This window comes from Nymphalis io, chromosome 25 (assembly GCF_905147045.1).
Source record: "Nymphalis io chromosome 25, ilAglIoxx1.1, whole genome shotgun sequence".
Lineage (NCBI taxonomy): Eukaryota > Metazoa > Arthropoda > Insecta > Lepidoptera > Nymphalidae > Nymphalis > Nymphalis io.
The window spans coordinates 6,649,572-6,661,085 of record NC_065912.1 but is presented as its reverse complement, the minus strand read 5'-3'; the positions used below and the strand labels follow the sequence as shown (position 1 = coordinate 6,661,085).

At 33.0% G+C, this 11,514-nt stretch overlaps 1 protein-coding gene and 1 long non-coding RNA gene across 2 annotated transcripts; one reads left to right on the top strand and one right to left on the bottom strand.

Moving 5' to 3' along the window:
• Positions 1 to 4,734: 4,734 nt before the first annotated feature.
• Positions 4,735 to 5,606, top strand: LOC126778328 (cecropin-A-like). Its single transcript, XM_050501836.1, has 2 exons — positions 4,735 to 4,927; positions 5,382 to 5,606. Exons 1-2 carry the CDS (start codon positions 4,757 to 4,759, stop codon positions 5,472 to 5,474), a joined length of 264 nt encoding a protein of 87 aa, XP_050357793.1. The 5' UTR covers positions 4,735 to 4,756; the 3' UTR covers positions 5,475 to 5,606.
• Positions 5,607 to 8,158: 2,552 nt separating this feature from the next.
• On the bottom strand, positions 8,159 to 9,365 carry LOC126778334 (uncharacterized). The gene is made up of 2 exons (XR_007670128.1): positions 9,168 to 9,365; positions 8,159 to 8,383 (listed from the first exon to the last, which is right to left on the bottom strand). It is a non-coding gene; the product is annotated as an uncharacterized LOC126778334 (long non-coding RNA).
• Positions 9,366 to 11,514: the final 2,149 nt, after the last annotated feature.

The window sequence follows — 11,514 nt, the reverse complement described above, 5'->3', positions numbered from 1 at the left end:
GTTTATTCAATATTCGGAATTTCGACCAATGACATCGTGGTCAATTCATTGTTAGCGTCGTCCATTCTTCTTTATTTCTCCTGTGTCAGCTGAAGTGAGGTCCGTCAACTGAACGCGCTTTCAAGATAAACTTCGTGTAATAAAATCGATGACGCAAAAATCAATAGTGCACCACATTAATTAATAATAATAATAATGTCCTCCAAACCGATTTCGGCCAAGGCGGTCAATCTCAAGAGAGATTAGCAAACTACGCAGGAGATATTATATAAGTGTGTGCGCAAACACAAGTGCACTCTCTATTTTCTAACTCTCATAATCCGATGAGACGGCAACCCGACACGACAGGAAAGAGTCGGGTGGTTCATGATTTCGGGGGGTGTACACACTTCCTACTTCTAGACTCCGGGCTGCTACTAAGAATTTTCTCACAGAAAAACCCAATAAGGTTTTATTGGCCCGACCTGGGAATGGAACCCAGGACCTCCGGGTCTGCGGCCTTACATCAAGCCACTAGACCAACGAGGCAGTTTTTAATTATACCATAATTTAAAAGGCCCAACTGACTGACTCAATAACACATGTTTAAACCAGAAGACATATTAAGAGACGTAAAATTTGGAGGACGCCTTCATTCTTAATGTAAATGCTTGGTAGAATAGATTCTGAATTTTTGTGTTTAATGTTGTGTTGTGTTGTATCGCCTATACGTATATATTTTTTAATATTTAAAATAGGTTGCAAATATGCTATTTGATTGTAAGTGCTCCTCACCGCCCACGGGCGATGGCACTTAAGAAATAATAACCATGTATGTCATTGCCAATGCGCCACCAGACAATGAATCTGTACTGGTGGTATGTACTGGTGGTAGGGCTTTGTGCAAGCTCGTCTGGGTAGGTACCACCCACTCATCAGATATTCTACCGCAAAACAGCAGTACTTGGCATTGTTGTGTTCCGGTTTGAAAGGTGAGTGAGCCAGTGTAATTACGGGAACAAGGGACATAACATCTTAGTTCCCAAGGTTGGTGGCGCATTGGATATGTAAGCGATGGTTGACATTTCTTACAATGCCAATGTCTAAGAGCGTTGGTGACCACTTACCATCAGGTGGCCCATATGCTCGTCCGCCTTCCTATTCTATAAAAAAAAAATCTAACATGTTATGTCTCTTGTGTCTATAGCTATACTGGCTCATTTACCATTCAAACCAGAATGCAATACTACTAAATATTGTTTCTTGGCGGTAGAATATGTAATGAATATGTGTTTGCTTGATTGAATGAGCTTGCAGAAATCCCTACGACCAAATACCTAATTTTCATTTTCATATTCAGTCCACATTCATTCACTGCTCGACTGTCGAGCCTCGATATAGGACTCATAACTCCCGCGTCAATTCTCCCAGTCCTGTGTTAATGTATACATTGAGCACCCGCTTTTTTTCTAAAATCATCTGATGGAAGCTCTGCCCACTGGCCTTTTCGCGTTACTGGTGGTAGAGCTTTGTGCAAGCTCGTCTCGGTAGGTACCACCCACTCATCAGATATTCTACCGCAAAACAGCAGTACTTGTTATTGTTGTGTTCCGATTTGAAGGGTGAGTGAGCCAGTGTAATTAAAGGCACAAGGGACCTAACATCTTAGTTCCCAGGGTTGGTGGCGCATTATCGATGTAAGCGATGGTTAACGTTTCTTACAAGGTCTTTGGGCGTTGGTGACCACTTAACATCAGGTGGCATATATAAAAAAAGGCCTCAATATGAACTATCTCTTAGTTCATTTTGATACACTATACAAAAAACATTTCGATTTAATAATAATATCGTATGTTCAAACAAACACAAAATAGCAAATATTATATCGATTTATGTATATACCGAATTTCACTAAAAACCGAGCGTGATTGAGTAAAAAATGTGTTCGTCTCGTGAAGTCCGGCGGATGTGAATCATCGAAATTGTTGGATATTTATAATTAAATAAAACCAACAAAGAAATAAATTTAAACAGAGTTTCATTAATAAATTAAATATCGTTCTGATTATCATAATAATATATTTCAACAAAGTACACGCGCTACGCACACACAGTATCATGCCGTTTGCTGTCACAACATACGCGACTACCACACCGCGCCTGTAAATGTTTGTCAACTAAAACATACAATTTTAAGCATCGATAATGCCTACTGATACGATAATGTCTTACTAATGTAAAAGTCGCATATTCATTCCTCATCAATTAAACTATTGGCGTCCCTAATCCTACACAACACAAGCTAAAGCTGTACACTTAATTAGGGGGGGGGGCTCAATAGGAGTATTACTAATTCCTTAAAAACAGTTGCACTGTGTACTTTGTTGCGGTTTTAGTTGTTAGTTAGTTTTTCCTACATTAAATGTGTGTAAATAAACAATTATTGAACCTAATTAGACTTAATCCATAAATGATGTAAGGGATTTATTATTAATATTTTCTGCTAAGTAACATAATCAAGTTGATAAAATGTGATATTAACGTTTTCTGAGAAAATATTGTACGTAAATATATTTCCTTGAAAGGAATTCTAAGATGTCGTGTCCAAGATGGCGGATTAAACCAACAATTTTTAAGTATTGAAGTCCACTTGACCCAATTGGTTGAGGCAGTTAATCAAGGACACAGCTCACTCTATTCCCTAACTCTCAAAATCCGATGAGACAGCAACCCGAGACGACTGAAGATCAGGTCGGCTTTAAGTGTTTTTCGAAGCATGGGAGTGTAATAATCTCAACTTGATTAACTCCGAGCTGCTAACCTAAGATTATTTTCTAGACTTAGACTTCGAATCAACCGTCTTATAAACTAAAGAAAATGAGTAAAATATTACAAAATGTATCAACAAAACATTAAAAGATTTTAAAGACAATACGTCTTCTATGCCGCTTTCTACTCCATTATGTTTGCGTGGAACGTATTTTATATTCTCCGTTGCTATATATTGTTACAATAAAAAAAAATAGTTCTGTAATGAAACTCCATATTTTTATTTCTCAATATTTATTTGTTTGATTTTTTGCATATAAATTTTTTCTACCGGCGTCCCGTAAAGTTTAGATTTTTTTTATTAAAGCTAGGACGACTATGTCCGGCTAGCTATATTAAAATAAATAATTACATAAAATATTTGAATTTCCCTATAGTAAAGTTATGAAAGTTAATAATTCCATGGAAAAGATTTATCACCCAGAACCGCTTGGGAGCGCCGCGGGTTGAAATAAATAGCTTTAACGTTAAAATTAACGGCTACTTCGTTCATGTAGTCAAATGTTATAAAAAGGTTTTAGTATATATAGTAAGAATATGTTCCTGGGATGCAGATTTCATAGTCAAGGCACATAATATATATTGAAATTAATGCTTTTGTATTCTATGTAGGCCGGCAAATATCAGATTCCTAGAACTCAAACGCTGTAAAGTTCTACACGACCAAGTTTTCTGCCATCGCAGGATATCTGATTCGAATCTTTGATGAACTCAAACCTAAACCACAAATGCTTTTACAGTGCTTCACGTTAATCCACTTGTATTGATTTTCCCAACAATAGTTTATAGTTTCAAACTAAGACAGAAATAAATAAGCTCAGTTATATCAGGCATATTACTCAATACAAGATTATATATAATAGACGACAAATAAAAATTGAGTTAGTACCTGTTGATTTTCAAGCAGGATATTTACAATATTTTAATTGTAGTCGATTGTGATAGCGCTTGAACATTCATAAGTACTTGTAAAAGTATATTTGAATAAAAATATTTTGATTTGAATTAATTTATATCTATGCTTCGGCAAGCATGTAAAGCCGTCGGCCCTGTGCCCTTAGCTACAGTCGTGTCAGATTGCCGATCCATTGGATTATTGAAATGAAGGGACAGATACACTTAAGTTTGCGTTCACACTTTTGCACCATATGTCCTGCGCGGTTAGCAACTCTTTGACATTACAAACAAATAGCATCGTCGTTAAAATAAACAATTAAGACAAATTTTCTTTAATAAAAAATATTTATAACAATTCAATATGTTCAACGATAATAACTTTAAATAATAACGACGATAAAACCAATGTTATAGCAGTATTATTTTTAAATAAGTGTTTAATTAATTAATTGCCTAATTAAGCAGACTGGCCAATTGGTCACTGGTTACCACCAAGTTACCACCATCGCCCAACACTAAGTAGTATTGTTTAACAGTACAATATATGATATAGGTAACGGACGAATAGGTAGGTGGTAACGGACTTGTATAAAGTGATAATCCCACAGTTGGGAATGTACTGCAGTTAAGGAGAAGAATCTCATTTCAACACAATGCTCGCCTGCAGTCCACTACGATACCGAGTGCTTTGTTTGTGTTGTATTTATAATTCAATAAGTAAATATTTAGCAAATCATAAATAAGAAACGTAAAACTAAATTATCATTCGATGTTGGTTAATCCACTGCAGGTAATATCCAAAAAACATACATTCTAAATCAATTATTAATTAATATAATATAATAATAATCTAACAGAGTGATTCACTTTTATATTAAGTCCAGGGAGTTCCCAATTTAACACGAAATGACTTCTTACTAACATAGCGGAACCGTTATATAAATTCTTGAATTATAAAATCACTCTTATTTTCATTTACTTAAGGATCAAAGTTGATTATGATATTTTGTAAGCACTGCAGCTATGTTTGTTGTTCTCGGGATATTATAAAATGTTCGAGTGGATTGCATTCATAAGCTTGAATCTCTTCGTTCGAGTAACAGTTACTGTAATATCATTGAAAATGAACTTCACCAAGATTTTCTTCTTCATATTCGCTTGCATAGTTTTGACTACAGTTTCCGGCGCTCCGAGTCCTAAATGGAAGCTCTTCAAAAGAATTGTAAGTACTGTTTGTTATATATTTACTTATTAATATGATTGATCTGAAATAATGCCAAGGTGCCTTGACGGTATAACTGGATCTTATAATCGCAGGTTGAAATCCGGTCAAGTAATACTAAATTATATGTTGTTTGACGTTATATGACGTATGTATGTTATATGACGTGTTAATAGCGATTAGTTAATGAATTTTAATTTGATTAATTCCTACGGTTTATTTGTAAAAAGAAAAATAATCCAAACGATCTTTTCGTTACATATTTTTTGGAGTATATATTTTTATGTACTCTACAAATCGAGATCACATTTGAGCACAACGCTTGAGTATGTAACGTTTAAACGAAACGCTTTTGACGCAATAAAGCTTTGATTTCTTTTGACTAGACATATTAGTTTTAAGTTCTTATGATTTTTGATAAAATCCTTTTCAAGTAATCTTTTTTTTTTTTCAGGAAAAAATCGGTAGAAACGTTCGGAATGGTCTCATCAAGGCAGGCCCTGCGATTCAAGTCGTCGGCCAAGCCACTGCCATCGCCAAGGGATAAGCGACCTTATCGCTTTTACCATAGCAACAAAAATAGCCCAATTCTTTTCTCTTCAAACCGTTTCATAAAATCTTCTAGTCGTAAGATTAAAATGTATTATTAAGTTACAATAAACCATATTTATTATTTTTATTTTGGATTTTATATTTATTACTCTCGATCTAAATTTAAAATTTCACGAGTGAGTAATGAAATGAGTTTACAGAATAGCATAATAATGAATCGTCATTTTGTCTGTTGGGAGTTAAGTTTTTTTCTATAATAATATTTCATTATCAGGTAATTAATAATCAAATCGAAATATTTTTAATCAATGAATTTATTTTTACTATTAATTGTTAATTAATTCATTTCTGAATTGTTAAGCGCTACCACCAGTTCGGAATGTGGATTCTGCCTAAAAGAACCGACAAGAAAATCAGTAGTTACTCTTTTTTAATACAGATTTGTATAAATTACACACACTTAGTTCCTGCACGAGAAGCAGCATTTATTTAATCCATGCATTTTTATCAGACATATATTAATAAGCGAATTATGTCATAGTAGCCGACATACTAGGTCTATGTACATTATTGTAATCTTAATAATAATGTCCTCCAGACCGATTTCGGCCACGGCGGCCAATTTTAAAAGAGATTAGTCAACTGCGCAGGAGATATTATAGTGACTGAGTGTGTGCGCAAACAGAGGTGCACTCTCTCTCCCCTCACTCTCATAATCCGATGGGACGGCAATCCGACACGACCGGAAAGAGTTCAGGCGCAGGACCAAAGGCTTTACGGCTTTAAGTGCTTACCGAGGCACGGGAGTGTACACACTTCCAACTTCCAGACTCCGTATGTACTCGTAGTGTATTCTTAAATTAATAAATTAGATATATATAATAACAAACAATATAACATATTTATTTATTTATGTAAATAAATCAATATCAGTAATATTGACTTTAAGTTAACATTAGTTTCTCATACGTTGTTGACGTAGTAGACGCTATTTGTTGAAATTTCGTGTTTTTTTTTTAAATTAATTTTTAATATGAAATAAAAAAAAATTATGAAGATTACGTACGCTTGGGTCGAGTGGGTCGAGATATTGATTTTTAGGGAATGCTTAGTTAAACATTGATCTGTCTTCTTCTTTCAAATTCTAAGTCAATGATGACAGAAACGGAAAAAAATATATATTCATTTTTATTTCCCCGCTTGCTAAACATAAGTCAACTAATGTTAAGCATGTCAGTTAATTAATTTATAATATAATAAAATGAATACATCTAATTAATAATACTATTCTTAATAATAATAAAAACAATGATCAGTTATTCTATGATATTACAATACTATAATGCGATAAGGCAGTCAGCTGAGAGCGCATTCGAGATAAGCTTCGTTCAATTCAATTGTTGACTGATCAATTATAGCATCGTGACCTTTACCCCTATTATATCAAGTTTTAATATATATTTCTAAACAACCTTTTTCCGCGACTTCATTTGAAATTCAACTCATGACTACGATAACACTAAAATGTTATTATTAAATAAATTATCTGAAATTACTGAAATAAAATATCTTAAGTTACTTCCGGAGCTTGTAATGGTGAAAGAAATATTAAAATCGTTTCAGTAGTTTCAGAGATTTTCGATTACAAGCAAACAAACAAATATTTTTTCTATATAATATATAATATAGATTATTATACTATACATTTATACTATAATATGAAAGACACTGTCCCGAAAAACTGATGAAAATGATGGAGTATGTGTAGGTTTCTTTTCAGCATGCAAACTTAGAGATGATATTTCGAATTATTCTATTTAAAGGACATAACATCTTAGTTGGTGGCGCATTGGCTAGATAAGGAATGATTAATATTTTACGCCAATGTGACCAATGTCTATGAGCGGTTGAGTTTACTTACCATCAAGTGCCAAATTTGACAGTCCTCCTATTTTATAAAAAAAGGTGGTATTTAAGTCATATATATTTAAGTTGGATATTTGTATGTGTGTCATGTGCATATTATACTCGTTGATACGAAAGGAAAATAAACATAAGAATAAACCGGAAATAAATAAACAATTGTTTTATATATTATTAAGATACACGATTAAAAAGAGAATACGAAAACAAAAATTGGTTGGACTGGTTCCTTTTTTGCCAGAGGATCGGAATTGTGATTCCACGTGGTCACGATTTATATAGTAGCTATTTTTTAATTATTATGTGTATATATTTAAGGCTTTAATGTCAATAATCCTTATATAATAAACATTTGCTATTAGTAAGGAATGTTTGCCGAAAGCTGTCATCAGTAAGAAGTTTTGAAAAGTATTGTAAGCATTTGAGAAAAATTGAGGTGAAATTTAAGGTACTCATGCCGCGATTGCTCCGATACGATGTAGAAATCCATAACTATATCGTTAGTTTTTCTATCAATAAACTGTGCAAATGACCAGACTAATAATATCGGTCAGGGATACATCCATTTATAAAGAAAGTGTTGTTATTTTTTGAATATTTTATATAGTACTCATAATGTATTATTTGCATTTATTTTCTAATCTTGTTTTTATGTTACTTTCGTTCTTATGTTGACGATTTCAAAGTCATATAAATCTCTCGAATAAATCATATTATGATTGAAATTAAAATAGGGAAAAAATATAAAATCCAAAATAAAAATAATAAATAATGTTTATTGTAACTTAATAATACATTTTAATCTTACGACTAGAAGATTTTATGAAACGGTTTGAAGAGAAAAGAATTGAGCTATTTTTGTTGCCATGGCTCAAGCGATAAGGTCGCTTATCCCTTGGCGATGGCAGTGGCTTGGCCGACAACTTGAATCGCAGGGCCTGCCTTGATGAGACCATTCCGAACGTTTCTACCGATTTTTTCCTGAAAATAAAAAATATAAATGAATTCTTAGAAAGGATTTTATCAAAAATTACTGACAATACAAATACAACTTAAGCGTTGCGATCAAATGTGATTTCAATTTGTATTCCCATTACATAAAAAATATGTAACGCATATATCGTTTGAAAATCTTTTTTTCTGTTTACAAATAAACCGTATGAATTAATCACATTAAAATTCACTAACTCATCATTGTTAACGCACCATATTATAAACACCATAAAACTCAGTATTGCTTGAACGGATTTGAACCGGCGATTATATTCGATTAAGATTCAGTTATATCATCCATAAGGCACCTTGGCATTATTTGAGATCAATCATAATTAATAAGTAATAAATAAATAATAATAATGTCCTCCAGACCGATTTCGGCCACGGCGGCTAATCTCAAAAAAGATTAATTTGCCCACTGTGCCGAAAATATTACAGTGCACACGTGTGTGCGCAAACACAGATGCACTCTCTTTTGCCTAGCTTTTATAATCCGATGGGAAGGCAATCCGATACGAGCGGAAAGAGTTCAGGCGCAGGACCAACGGCTTTACGTGCTTTCCGAAGCACGGGAGTGTACAAACTTCCAACTTCCAGACTCTTGACTTCTACTGATTTTTACTTTACTGACAGAAAAACTCAATAAGTTTTTATTGGCCCGAACTGAAAATTGAACCCAGGATCTCCGGGTTTGTGGCCTTATATCTAACCACTAGACCAACAAAGAAGTCAATTTATTAATAAGTAAATTTATAAAAACAGTACTTACAATTCTTTTGAAGAGCTTCCATTTAGGACTCGGAGCGCCGGAAACTGTAGTCAAAACTATGCAAGCGAATATGAAGAAGAAAATCTTGGCGAAGTTCATTTTGAATGATATTATAGTAACTGTTACTCGAACGAAGAGATTCAAGCTAATGAATGCAATCCACTTGAACATTTTATAATATCCCGAGAACGGCAAATATAATTGACGTATTTATAAGATATCATATTCAAATTTGATCCTTAATAACATAAGCATAAGAATTATTTTATAATAAAAATATTTATATAACGGTATTGCTATGTTAGTAAGAAGTCACTTTGTGTTAAATTGGGAACTCCCTGGACTTGATATAATAGTGAATCATTTTTTAGTCTATAATTATATTTTGTTAATTAATAATTGTTTCTGGATGTCACCTGTATTTTCGGTTTGATAAATATTTGATTATTGATTACAAAATACCATTCATATAGACAATACTTGGACTCGTGTACTCGTGACCTACAGCGGAGATAATTGCCTTTAACAGGAGTACTTTGTCTAGCTGTGATATTGTTTTCACTAAAATATTACTGTTATATAACATATATCACTATATAATACTAGATTGTAGGACTTTGTGCAAACCCGTCTGGGTGGTTAGAAGCAAGGGACATGACAACTTAGTTTCCAAGGTTAGTGGTGCATTGGCGATGTAAGAAGTGGTTAATATATCTTACATCGCCAATGTCTATGTGTGGTGGTGGCCACTTACCATCACTGTCCACCTCCCTACCTATAACATTAAAAAAAATCTTTCAACATGTTTGGAGCTAGTACCGTTGGAAGCGTGCTTGATTAATATTTAGAATAGTTTCTAATTTATATTTTTAATAGGCTTCTATGATTCTTATTTAAAAAACTCTTAGCTAGTATTATAACTGTTAAGGTTTATATAAAAAACGAAGCGAACAATAAACACCATCTTATGAAGATTTATAGGAAAGGGGGGAGATTTTAAAGTTAGGATAGTGGTTGTTATTATAAAGTAACCTATGTTCTTCTACGGGGTTCAAGCTTGCGTCATACTAAATTTCATCAAGATCGATTCAGTGTTCTAGTCGTGGAAGTGTATCAGATAAACAGAGTTACTTTACGTAATAATATTAGTATAAATACTATTTAGTATAAATATTATTTATGTTATGTTATTATAACAGCAGCGAGGATAAATAATAATGCTAAAAAACAAGGTAATGATCATTTTATGCTATATTGTAAATAAGTTTTAGAGTACAAATTTTATAAAGGCCAAATTTATTCGGCCGCATATCTCGAGATTCCAGGTTCAAAGCGCGGGTCGGCCCAATAGAAAGTTATTGGGTTTCTTCGTTAATAAATTCTCAGTAGTCTTAGAGATTGGCAGCTTTTGCCAAAATTAGGTCAATACCACATTATTCAAGTCACGAAAGAATGGTTTTCATTCGGATTAAAGCATTTCACAAGTCTTGTGTTTGAATTACCCTGGCTCATTTACCATTAAAAACGTCAACAGTAATACTTTGTGTTTACTGTTTGATGGTCAAATAACTAATGAGTTTGTGGCCATCCAGACAGGTAATTAGACATTCTCCTATGCTACAGAACTCTGTTAGTTTTCATTCCTTTGTAAGTATTTCGAAATTGTCCTGTCATAGAATATTTTGTTTGAATATTTGACAATAGCCTTTACTGTGCGTTGCATTTATCCACTTCCAGTGCCGCCCTAATACGTTTCTATGTATATTTGATTTAAAATATATATAACTAAATAAAATAAGTACCTAATAAATCTAGTTCGGGCTCATTTTTCAAAAAAATAGAAAGTGTGCATAAATATTAGTGTAGCTTTTATCATAAACGAGCATTTTTTTCGTTAAATCTCAAAATTGCTTATCGATTTTAAACATAAAAAATTGCCGGTTCTGATTCATGTGTTCTCATTAGTGGGCCAGCCCGACAAATAATCAAAGATAGAAAGCAAATTCCAGGCAAAAAAATGTCTGTTCTATAAGCATTCTACTGCGAAATCTTGTATCAATCAAAATTGCATAATCGGTTTTTTTAGAATATTAGTTTTTTTGTAACTGAAATAAATAATCAACACGTTTTAATAATTATCTAAAATAGGGATTCACTTTTATCTCAAGTCGAGGGAGTTCCCATTTAACACGATGTGACCCCTTATCGAAACCAGTATAGTGAAATTGTTACATAAATACTTTAATTATAAAATAGCTCTTATGCATATATGGTTAAGGATCAGATTTGAATATGACATTTTATAAATAAGTCAATTATATTTGTCGTTCTCGGGATATTATAAAAT